Source organism: Diospyros lotus, chromosome 4 (genome assembly GCF_014633365.1).
Source record: "Diospyros lotus cultivar Yz01 chromosome 4, ASM1463336v1, whole genome shotgun sequence".
In the NCBI taxonomy this organism is placed as follows: domain Eukaryota; kingdom Viridiplantae; phylum Streptophyta; class Magnoliopsida; order Ericales; family Ebenaceae; genus Diospyros; species Diospyros lotus.
In genome coordinates, this window is record NC_068341.1 from 43,845,045 (window position 1) to 43,858,367 (window position 13,323).

Consider the following 13,323-nt stretch of genomic DNA (forward strand, 5'->3'; position numbering starts at 1 on the left):
ATTAATTAAGGTTGTCAAATGCTTGGGTTTTTCAATACTAATTAATATTTAAGGTATCACATTTTTAAGACTATGGAAGAAATCAAAATTCATATTTTTAAAGTTTTGTTATTATTGAAAAATTTATTCTTACTCACATTTAAGAGTTTTAATTTATATTTATAATATAATAAATAGAAAATAACGAACGTCTTTGAGTGGATATATTATAAATTTTATAATATTTATTTATAAATAAATATAATATAATAAATAAAAAAATTTATAAGTATTTTGCCAAGTGACCTACTTAATGTATTAATTATTTTTTAGCACATTGAATGGTGGTACATTGAATTAAGAGTGTTCTCCATTAGCATATTGAATAGCGAATAATTAATTAATCTTAAATTTTGATAAAAGACTGAGTATTAAAAGAAAAAAAACTGTAATTATCAATTCTATTAGAATTATTTAAAATAACAAGTTTAATCTTTTATTTTTAAATTAAACTCTCCTGTGTATCGCACGAGTTTACCACTAGTTGATCATAAAAGAAAAAGAAACATATTACTGTGTTTCAACTAGTGAACAAACTAAATCATAAAAGACACTATTCCATTTGATTGCTAAGAGATAGAGAGAGATACAAGGACAGATATTATTGTGTTTCAACTAGTGATCACAAAATCTTACAGCCAAGAAACCCAAAGACCAAGAGATATTAACACATTTATTTAGCCTTCATGAAGATATTGATATAACTGTGTACCACTAGAAATGGAGTAATAATAGTTAGCATTAAACACTGTTCAAATACATTGAAATATTAGCTGAACATCATACCTTGTGCATCAGGTGACACAAAAGAATGCAGGCATGCTAATACTGCAAAAATCAACTCTATTGGGAAAGACATTTTGTCCAAGCTGGAACCTTATTACCAGGTATTGATGCAACAAAACAAGCAGTTTACTTCCCATGCATGAGTCAGCTCCATCTCTACATAGCATTCAAGAATATTAAATTAAACACATGCATAAAAATGACATTATATTCAACCATCTGAGATTAGAGTATATTTTTGACCCATTGAAAAGATAAACAGCATCCACAAAAATATGGACATAGAAAAAGGGGCTTGGCTCTTGGGTCACTCAAGAAGAGACAATGAAACACATGATTGCACCACACACTCAGCTACTAAATGTCACCCTGGAGATAATTGTATTTCCACTTACATGTGGACATGGAACGGTATGGAGATGCAGAGTAAAAGGCTGCAGATGGAGAAAATAAAAGGAGAAGCATAAAAGGCATTTTGGGGGTGGGGGTGGGAGTGGGAGTGGGGGAATACAAAAACAATTATCAAATAAGTTGAAGAGATAACAGCTCCATTGGCCAAAAGAAGCTCCCCAACAAGAAATCACTAATTAAAGATGAAGACCAGTACAAAGTTACAAATACTTGACAAACAAGAACATATTGTCCTAAATTGAAACATGAAAGAGCTCAAATGGAATGGCAATTCAAGAAGCCCCTTTAGTTAATTTTCAGTTAATTTAGGTGAAGACTAGTCTAAATTTTGTAAAACATCTGTTGGTATTGCACTAAAGATAGTTGTACAAAATAAAAAGGGCTCATAGAATCTCTAGTTAATTTCAGTTTGCCATGCGCTGCCAGGTGGGGGAGTTGACTTTGAGACAGAACTGTCAATAGGTTCTAGTAGGCGGTTGATGCTCAGAAATGGTACGTCAGTCTATAACTTAAACGAGAAGTTGAACCATTGGTCATGGTACTAAAATGTTGACAGGAAGAGCAAAGATGTCTACAGTCAGAGTCCTGCAAGCTAAGGAAGTTGTAACACACTTCATATGGTAAGTGTGATTATATCTTAAGGTAAATATGGGCCCAATACAGAAGCCTAGGTGCTCAATTAATGGAAATGGCAGTTGATGTGGTTAAGAAATAAATCAAGGCACTAATAGGCTATCAGGTAGACTCCCTTATGACTTCTCATAGAAGGGTTGCAAGACTGCACACTGCTTCTTCGAGGTGGACCATGACAGTTGGTGTCCAGGACATTTTGTGATCAGATAAAATTTCGAGTATAATGTTGCTATCTTACACCAGGCCAGATGTAGTTTTTATTATTTTGTTTCCCCCAAGAAAATGCACCTTCTGGAAAGCACATCCACCAACTTTTTCCAGTTAACTCTCTAACCCAATTAACCCCATCTACATACTTGTTTTAATAAATATTAAAATAAGCCTTATACCTATATCTCATTTTCATGCTTGTTTTAATTTTAAAAGGGGTAATAGGGGACCCATTTACATCTCTACTCTTAACAAATGCAAATGCATAAGTTGAGTGGAATTACAAGGGTATTTTAGTGAATAACATACTTCCATATATGTCATGTTCATAAGAGATTCTAGGCATTTACATTACATTTTTAATCTCTCTCTCTCTCTCTCTATCTATCAATCTCTATCTATCTATTTATCTTTTTTTATGTCTAACAACAATTTAGCTCCCATGTCTACCTAAAGCACCATCAAGAAGAACATTAGACATGGTGAATCCTCCGTCAAGGGCAAGTCTTGATAGCAATAGCAAAGTTGATCCTTTATGACCGGAAGATCACAAATTCAAGTTGTGGAAACAACCTTTTTCCAAGGGTAAGGTTGTGTAAAAAAACAACCCTCCCCTACTAACCCTTGCAAAACAAGGATCCTTGTGTTGTGAACTGAGAGCGCTCTTATGGTAGATCCCCCATTGAACAGAAAAATAATCCAGATGAGTAGGAGGATTATCTTGAGTTTTTGGGAGGCTGAATGAAAAATAAGTGTTTTCCTCACTTTGCATTGAACCATAGGTTGGAAATAGATACACAATATATCCTAAATGTCTCCTAAAATACAGGGATAGGATACAACAAATTTGAACAACACTACATTCAAATATTACAGATGAAAACAGAATCTTGAACTTTAACTTATCTCTTCTCTTCCGTTTTGGAACCGCTTCATCTCTTCTTCCACTTATCCTTTTAGTTGTAATTCTCCTATCTTTTCTCCCATAACAACCTTATCTCTTTGCCTCCTATCCATAACATGAACTCATTCTTTTCATATCTTCTCCAACACTTCCCCTCAAGCTGGTGAATAGATATCCATCATTCCCAACTAGCCTCTAATTGATTCAAACCCTTATTTTGGCATTGCCTTAGTAAGAATATCTGGCTCTTAAAACTCAATAGGAACATAAGAAAGGCTTATACCCCCATTTTCGATTTCTATTTGACAAAATATTGGTCAATTTTCACATGTTTCATCCGTTCATGTTGCACCAGATTATTTACAATACTTATTGTTGACTTGTTGTCACTATATAGCCTAATCGGAGAGGATATAGAGTTTAAATCCCTCATTAGTTTCTCTAGCCAAATAACCTCATATATACCTTGAACAATGGCTCTATACTCTGCTTCCGCACTGCTACGAGCCACTACAGGTCACTTCTTGCTTCTCCATATAACCAAGTTACCCCATAGTTTCGTGCAATAACCTGATGTAGACATGTTATCCCCAATGGAACCAGCCCAATCTACATCCACATAACCCATAATTCTCCTGTCTTTGCTCTTTTTTAAATAGCAATCCTTTCCCGGGTGTTCCCTTGAGGTACCTAAGGATGTGACATGCTGCATCAAGATGTTTTTTGTGGGAGAATGCATAAATTGACTTACTACACTCACAACATATGCAATGTCAGGACGAGTGAGAGATAGGTAGATTAGCTTCTAACTAAGCGATGTTATCTTCCTCTATCCACCTGGTATTCATTTTTGCTTTCTTCTTTATATTTCCAGTTTGGTTCTAAGGGGGTGCTGGTAGATTTACAGCCAAGTTTGTATGTTTCCTTCAACAAATCTAGAGTGTATTTCCTTTGAGAAATGAAAATACCTTCTTTGATTCTAACCACCACCATTCCAAGAAAATATCTTAGTTTACCTAAGTCTTTTACTTCAAATACATCCCTTAGCTGCTTCTTGAGATTCTCAACTTCTTGGTTGTTATCCCCTGTAATGATAATATCATCCACATACACAATGAGAATTGTCCTTTTTCCATCTTATGCCTGCTTTGTAAATAAGATATGGTCTGCTTGTCCTTGCTTGTACCCAAGCTGATTTAGAGTAACACTAAACCATTTGAACCATGCTCTAGGGGATTGCTTAAGGTCATATAGGAATTTCTTTAGTCTACATACCTTCCCTTTTTTATCACTTATCTCAAAACCAGGCGATATCTTTAGGTAGCTTCTTCCAACTCACCATTCAAGCAAGCATTATTTATATCCAGGTGGTGCAATTCCCAATCAAGATTGACAACTAGTGAAAGTAAAACTCGTATAGAGTTTAGCTTGGCAACCGGAGCAAAAGTCTCCTTGTAGTCAAGTCCTTGAGTTTGTGTGAAACTTTAGGCTACTAATCTAGCCTTGTACCTGTCAATGTTTCCTTCTGATTTATACTTAACCGTGAATACCCACTCGCTACCAACAATCTTTTTGCCATTAGATAGCCTCACAATATCCTGAGTATCATTTGTTTCTAAGGCCTGCATCTCATCCATAACTGATGTCTTCCATCTTGAATCTTGTAGTGCATGATATATATATCTAGGGATCTCAATTTTATCAATACTAGCAGTGAAGGCCCTAAACTGAGGAGATAAGTTTGAATACATCAAATGATTAGAAATAGGATGCTTAGTACATGATCTCACCCCTTCCGTAGTGTTGTTGGGATGTCTAAATCATCAAATCCTGCAGATATAGGTGTCAAAAGGGCCGGCCCGGTCCGGTCCGGCCCGAGTCGGCCCACGGGCTTTTTAAACGGGCCGGCCCGGGCCCGGGCCCTTTTATCATTGATAGGGCTCGGCCCGGCCCACGGCCCCCCTACAAAGGGGCCGGGCCGGGCCAGCCCGTGGGCTAGAGGGCCGGGCCGGGCCCTTAGCCCACAAGGCCTAACGGGCCGGGCCCGGTGGGCCCGGCCCTTTTTTTTTCTTTTTTTTTAAATAATTTTTTAAAAATAATACATATAATATATACATATATAAAAATTAATTTGTTTCTTTTTAAAATATTTTCTATCTTAATTCTTAAGTTTTAAATATTATTTCATTAATTTATATGCCTTATAATTTTTCTTGTGAATTGATATGAAAAATAATGTACATATAAAAAGGAGAATGTTTATTTATAATTTAAATATATAAAAAATTTAACTTAAAAATTTTAAATAAATTAATTGATGGTTATTATTTATATATATTGCGAAATTAAATTTTTTAATATCCAATATCAATAATTACTAAATAATAACAAAATTAAAAAAAAAAATGAGTAAGGGCCTTACTGGCCCATAAGGGCCCAACGGGCCACGGGCCGGGCCAGGCCCGGCCCGGCCCATATGAATAGTAACGGGCTGGGCCGGGCGGCCCGCGGGTCGCCCGGCCCTTTTGACACCTCTACCTGCAGATTCTACCCTTTCCATAACATCAGTATCTGGACTTATCTTCGGATTGGACAATAGGCCTTGTTGAGGATCACGAGGCCTTCTAGAATAAACCAATGGTGGTTTTTCAGGAGCCTAAACTTCCTGGACCTGGTTGTTCTTATCTCCCCCTTGATTAGGCACTAGTCTCTGGGTAGAAATAGGGATTATTTCTATGAGTTTCTCAGTGGGTAATGGAGGAACAATTGGAGAAGAAACAAAAACAGTAGGAGGAAAGGAAGTGAAGGAAGAGAAATAAGTAAGGGAAGAGAAATGGTAGGATCCCAATATTGCTCTATACTAGACTTGCCCCCCTACAGAGGAATATGAGGGTAAAAAGGTTGATGCTTGAGAAAAGAGACATCACAAGACATAATGAATCGTCGGGTAGAAGGACAATAGCACTTGTATCCTTGATGGGTAGGAGAGTAGCCAACAAACACACATTTAAGAGCTTTAGGTCCAAGTTTGGATTGAGAAGTTTGATGATTATGCACAAAAACAAGTGCATCCAAAGACCTTTGGGGAAAGGGAATTAAGGATTATAGTATGATGAGGGTAGAATTCAAGAAGACACTTAGGGGAGTTTTGAAACCAAGAACCTTAGATGGAAGTCGATTAATGAGATATGAGGCCGTGAGGATGGCTTCCGCCCAATAGGAATTAGGCATTGAACCAGTAAACATGATAGCCCTAGCAGTCTCAAGAAGGTGGAGATTTTTCCTTTTTGCCACCCCATTTTGTTGAGGATTGTAAGGACGTAAACTTTGGTGAATGATGCCATGTTCCTCTAGATAATGGTTGAATTCATTTGAGAAATATTCCTGGTCATTATCTGAATGCAGAACATGGATGGTGGATTGAAGCACATTTCTTACCATTTGATGAAACCTTTTGAAGACAATATAAGCTTCAGATTTGTCTTTCATTAAGAAAACCCAACAAACTCTTGTATGGTCATCTATGAAGGTGATAAACCAACGGATATTAGTTAGATTAGGAGTTCTTGCTGGTCTCCAAATGTCACTATGGACCAAGTAAAATGGTTTAGAAGGTTTATAGATATGAATTAGATGTGGAATGTGGAATTTCAGCATGCTTGGCAAGAATACATTGCTCCCAATGAAAAGGAGGACTCTTTTATTGATGAAAAGAGAAGGATACAAAACTTTAAGATACTTAAAGCTAGGATGCCCTAAACGTTTGTGCCATAGCATGACTTTAGAATTTGAAATAGCAGATAAGGAGGATTGGATATGTGACCTAGATCCAAGGAAATAATAGGGCCCTGAGATATAATAAAGACCATCTTTCTCCTTAGCACTACCAATCGTCTTTTCCAAAAATAAGTCCTGAAATTCATAATGAGATGGGAAGAAAGTTACCAAACAACTCATGTCTCTAGTTAGTTTGCTTACTAATAACAAATTACATTTCAAATTAGGCACATATAACATAGATTTTAGGGTTAAGCATGCCAAACATATTGTCCCTTTTCCATGAGTTAAAGATGTTGTACATCAGCCATGGAGATGGTTATACCCTCTTCACAAGGTTCATAAGCTGACAAGACCTTGAGTAAACCTGTCATGTGGTCTGAAGCACTTGTATCTATAATCCAAGAACCCATAGTGAGTCTACGAGAAAGTAAGGATTGTCTAGGTATACCTTGTTTGGCCAAAGATGTTGTTGGTTTCGGATTTTCTGTAGCATCAAATTTTATTTTTGCCTGGCTTAGTAGCTACTGTAATAATTCAAACTGATCTGCTGATAAAGTCAGATTAGTTGGTTTTCCAGCTTCAGATTCTGCCACATAGGCAGATTAGGTTACCTTCCCTGGTCCTTTGGCCTCCAATTTGTTGGTTTGCCATGGATCTTCCAGCAAGTCTCCCTTGTATGGTATGGCTTATTACAGTGGTTACACCATTATTTGTCTCTTTGGATTCTCCTTGAGATGTGATAGTAATGTTCATCCTACAGGTAGTAAGGGCTGATGTTTGTGGGATGGCATCATTAGAAGACCACCCTCATGGATTTAGCATCACTCTCCTCCTACTCTCTTCTCGTCTTACTTCTGCAAATGCTTCTCTTATAGATGGGAAAGGCTTAGTTCCAAACAATTTGCCTCTAACTTCATCTAACTCGAAATTGAGACCATGAAGAAAGTAAAACACTCACTCTTTCTCCAACATCTTGTTATACCTTACCTTGTTGTCCGAATGGCAGATCTAATCTCAAAACACTGAGCAATGTTTTCTGTATCAGAGTATATTTCTTGCACCGCTTCCCAAATTTCCTTGGTTGTCTTGTAGAATAGGTATGCCCTTCCAATCCTCAACTCCATAAAATTGATCAACCAAGCTATGACAATAGAATTTTCAGCTTCCCAAATGTCATAGGTTGTTGGTTCCGCATCAGGCTTGGGGACTGCTCCTATAAGGTAACCAACCTTCCCTTTACCCTTAATTACCAGCAAAACTGATTGGACCATTCTCTAAAGTTAGTTCCATTTAGTTTATGCTGAGTAATCTGGAGGGAATGATTCTCGAGAGCCATTGGAACTTGTGTAGTTCTAATCAGATGAGGGAAAGTGGTGGACGTCTCACTGGCTGCTTGGGTTTCAGCCATTATGTCCACCAAAAGAACTCTAAAATTTGTAGATAAAGAAGAAACGTCTGCCACAAGAACTAGTGGCTTTGATACCATGAACAGAAAAATAATCCAGATGAGTAGGAGGATTATCTTGAGTGTTTTGGAGGCTGAATGAAAAATTAGTGTTTTCCTCACTTTGCATTGAACCGTAGGTTGGAAATATATACACAAGATATTTTAAAATATCTCCTAAAATACAGAGATAGGATACAACAAATTTAAACAACACTACATTCAAATATTACAGACGAAAACAGAATTTTGAACTTTAACTTATCTCTTCTCTTCCGTTTTGGAACTGCTTCATCTCTTCTTCCACTTATCCTTTTAGTTTGTAATTCTCCTATCTTTTCTCTCATAACAACCTTATCTCTTTGCCTCCTGTCCATAACTTGAACTCATTCTTTTCCTATCTTCTCCAACACCCATCAATGCCAACCGTCAACTACTAAGTCACCAAATACCAGCACTGCAAATAAAGAGGCAAAAACAGTTGTATGATGCATCCAGTTTTACCTATACATGTGTGCATTCTGTATCCTCCTTGTTTGTGGTGTAGGTGCTGTGTGATTTTAGTTGTTTTACACAATCAGTTTGATTTGTTGCTTATTGGGATAACCGGTTCTTTAATGTCAAGATATTCTTTTTTTTTTTTTTTTTTTGGAATGTGAAAACACAGGGTGGGGTCAGGATATGCTTTTGCAGGGAGGGACAAGACAAGAGTTTGCTACAGTGGAGTGGACTGACAGTAAAGTCCCACAATCCACATGCAATTACACCTCAAAAGTAATGTAAGTCCTCTCGATTTCAGTCAGTGGTCAATTACCAATGAGTTTACACAATGAAAGCATGATTCTAAACAGTACCTTGAATTATGGACCCAGACATAATACAAGAGATATTTAGTTTCAGCCCCCCAGATCTAAAAGCTCAATTAGTATTTCAATTGAAAATTATGTCATTATTGTACATTCGGGGTGAAGTACCCAGACTCACAGATTTCACACCTTAACACTACATAGTCTCTGAACATACACCACATTTCAGCCTCATCAATTGGCTGATTGAAGATTCCACGTGTTAGCCTCATGGTAGTTGCATGTGCACCCCTCACAAAATCTTCCAAGAAACTAAGGCTTGAAAGTCAGTAGCCAATGGTCCCATTTGTCCACCCCCCCCCCCCCCCCCCTCTCTCTTCTCACTCCTCTTGATAACCAGATCCTAAGTATTAGGTAATCCTACGTACAACTTCTATCATCAGAACTTGGGAATCCCTTCAATAGCCCCATCTCCATTTCTCTTGGTTGTTCTGGCTGTTTCCCTTTCAACTTCGGTTCTCATGACACCTCATCGCAAACCATTTTCCTAGAGGGCCAGCTACATGATCATTCATACCCAACAACTAAACATCTAACTCCTTTGGAAAAAGTGTTTTAGTAATCTTAGTTATAAAATAGCACTGTGCCATTACACAACTACTATCTTAGGATGATCTTTCTCATTTAGGCACAACCACTTAACAACCCTATAACATGTACACCAAAATCAATTAAGTACAATCAACTTGAACCCCCTTCAAGCCCCCTCCCCTTGCGAAAAACACACACGCAACAACAACATACCAAGCCTCAATTTCCCTTTCTAAATTAATTTCCTAGAGAAGTCTTTTCTCGACGCTTAACCTTCTCTATATGCCCCTTCAGTTTCTCCACCTTTATCCTCTCAACTTTCTCAATCTGTAATACTTTACTAAAATTGGTGAAACCTCCATATCTTTACCAAATTTATGACATCTAAACACTACTTTATTTGTTCAATAGAAATGGCCACAACACCAATTAACATCCCACAGAGAGCACCTCTTTAACAATATCTCCAACAATCGCACAACAAAAATGGGTAACAACACCAAACCTCTCAAAGTTAACTATTTTTTGTTTCTACCCAAACAAGTAGACGTGTTCTTTGGTGACTTAACCACCATATTGACACCCAAAAACAACTAACATAAAACCACTGCTCCACTTCAAAACTCTCAGCATCCCAACAAGTACTCATACTCTCATTTTGGTATTATGTGCAACAATTTAACTCTAAAATAAATGAATCCTGAAAAAGAATCAAAGTTGTCAATTTAACCCATTGACAACTGTGTTGGCCCAACAAATCCGAGGAAATTGAACTCGTATCTATCCAATAAACCCATTAATCACATATCAATAACAATACCATAAATAAGAAGAGCAAAAGAAAGATCCCAGCACCCCCAACAAATTCAAATTTCACACAAAGTCAAGAAACATCACCGATTCCAGTAGCAATCGAATGGAACAGGACACCAACCAAATCATAGAACGAGAGCAACCTAAATCTACCGCGACCTCTGAATCCAATGAACAAACTTAAAAAAGCAGCTATCCACGCCAAATCAAATTCAAAAATCCACAGATGTACAGAAATGTTCACGTAAATTGGCAGAATTCGAGGAGAGGAAGGAGGAGAAAAGTACAGGAAGAGAATCAAGAGCTAGGACTACACCTTGAGTTATATGTGCATAAATAATAAAAAGATTCTTCGCGCCACACCACATTTTAATCATGCGCCACAGTAGCTCACTCGCCTCTCTGCCTTGGATATTTTTATCATTTTACATTGTCTAATCCAAGGTTTAACGTACTAATAACATTTTCCTTTCGAGATTGAGAGGTCTACCGTTCGCCGAGAAGTGAAAGTGTACTTTTTCCAAAAAGAAGTTTCTTTGAAAAAGCTGAAGAAGCTGTGCAGGTCTACCGTTCGCCGAGAAGTGAGAGTGTACTTATTCCAAGAAGAAGTTTCTTTGAAAGAGCTGAAGAAGCTGTGCAATTATTACGAGCTGTTCCTCTCTGCCCAGCCATGGCTTCTCTCTCTAGCTGGACGGGACCGGCGGCCCGACCCTGATTAGCGAATGGTCAACCACAAAAGGTCCTTATAGCTTTTTGAATTACGAAAATGCCATTTCCCAATTACTATTTATTATTTTGTCTGATAGTTTACAACTGCGGCTAAGAGATCTAAATTTAATTTGAATATTTTAATGTGTGAAATGAATTTATGTATTTTATTAAATAATTTTAATTAAATTTAATGTAACACTAAGTAATATTAAATAACAATAAATATATTTTATTTTTAAATAATATGAATTTATTATATTTTATTTTTATTATCTAAATAATTATATTAACAAATAATAAATATATTATTTTTGAATCAGGTAATTAAGTAATAAAATTATTTAAATCAACCCTCATGATGGAATTTCTCTAGAGATAAAAAAAAAGATAGATAATTTATTTTTTCATATGTATTGCCTCAATAAAGATTCTTGTGATAGGCACTCATTTATAATTTGAAATATAATAAAATTATCTTTCTTATTATATTCTCAAACTGATGATTCGTTTTTTCAATATTATTGACTATTATAAGAGGATGACGTCCCCTTAGCACTATCAATAGTTTTAATTGTTGAACCTCATGCAAGTTAAGTTGTGGTTGAATGGGTCGCAAGTTATAATCGTAAAAAATTAAAATATCTCTTCTATATTAATTAGAAATTGTATAATTTTAGTTTTAACCATTCTGATAATAAATTATTATATTTGATTTTTTTTATCTATTTTGAAATGTTATTCAATTTATAACTTATATTAAAATAAGATTTGGAGACAAAAACCTTTTAAACCTGTTTGATTGGCCATTTTTCACCCAAATTTCAACTTGGGGTGTTTGATTGAGCAAATTTTTTATGAAAAAGATTTTTTCACTCATGGTCACGTGATCTTTTTTTTCCACTTTTGCTAGAATTGGTTTTCTCATGGGGGGCTAGATTTGATTTTTCATGGAAATGAAAAATCCAACTACCACACAGCTGCTTCCTTTTCCATCATTATCCACCAATGGAGAGCAAAGAAGATTGATTATCAGTGATTGCAGCGACCACTGAGGATGGCAGTAAAAATAGGCAGAGAAGATGGTAGCAGCGGCAATGACAATAAAGATAGGCAGTAACAATGACGGGGGAGGCAGGAATGAGAAGGGGGTTTGGGAAGGAGGGAGGGAGAGAGAGAGGGGGGGAGAGGCAGGGAGGAGGAGACGGAAGTAGGTTTGGGGAGGAAATTCTATAGAAAATAAAATTATAATTAAACAAAAAAAATTAAAAAATATGATGATTTATAGGTTGAAAATTAAATTAATCAAATACTCCCATCGATAATTTTCATATAAATAATTTATAGACAATTGAATTATCTAAAACTTTTTTTTTTTATGCAAGTTTTATACTAACAATCAAACACATTCTTAATTAAATTGATTCAGTCTAATCCTTTTTTATAATATAATTTAAAATTATTTAAATCCAAACCAAGTAAACTCAAGCATAGCGATTGCACAGTACTTCTATGTTGTCCACTGGCAGACAACATAGCGGTTGCCCGCTAGTGAGGGAGGCATGGGGCCCATGTGCAGAGGCGGGCCCCACGTGCATGAGGCCCGTGCCCCCTCATTGGTAGGCAATTGCTATGTTGCTCGCCAATAGGCAACATAGCAGGGCTTAGCGACTACAAGCATGTACAATGGGGGATAGGTCCAAATTACTATTCTGACCAATAGACAATAGCTAGTGGACTCAAAAAGGCTATTATTATTATATATATCATGTTGTGGAGGAAAACATCGGTTAAAATAATTATAATTATTAAAAATATTATAATTATTTTATTAGTTTTTTACTTTTTAATATAAAAAACACAAAAAGTCTTTGATCACGGACAATCTTTATCACATATCATTTCATATCTCTAAAACACCATTGTTCACCTTGACTCAATTTATGCATACAAAGAGGTTCATCACGAGACGAAATTCAAAGGGTTCGATCCCTAGAATAGATACATGCATTTGGACAACACCACATGGTAAGGGAAAACAAAAGTTTAGTTTACCTGAACCAATCGAACTTATTAGTTCGATTCGATTTTTTTTCTTACATTAGTTTAGATCGACTAATTTTTTTTAAAAGTTCAATTTTTGATTCAATTTTTTGGTTTTAAGAACTAAACTAACTAAATCGATCAAACTTAAAAAT

General features: G+C 36.2%; 1 protein-coding gene across 12 annotated transcripts in view; it reads right to left on the reverse strand.

Moving 5' to 3' along the window:
- LOC127799203 (probable LRR receptor-like serine/threonine-protein kinase At5g10290) overlaps positions 1-13,323 on the reverse strand; it is a 65,231-nt gene that overhangs the window by 16,958 nt on the left and 34,950 nt on the right. For 6 of the 12 annotated variants that reach the window (XM_052333013.1, XM_052333012.1, XM_052333015.1 and 3 more), the window contains exons 1-2: positions 10,734-11,119; positions 826-981 (exon numbers count right to left, since the gene is read on the reverse strand). The exons of 1 other annotated variant lie outside the window; for it this stretch is intronic. In XM_052333013.1, coding sequence (XP_052188973.1) covers positions 826-898 — 73 coding nt within the window. In that variant the 5' untranslated portion in view covers positions 899-981; positions 10,734-11,119. Of the gene's footprint in view, positions 1-825; positions 982-8,711; positions 8,734-10,501; positions 10,667-10,733; positions 11,120-13,323 lie in introns of those variants that run through there. 5 more of the 12 variants (XM_052333005.1, XM_052333003.1, XM_052333002.1 and 2 more) reach the window with 5 other exon arrangements.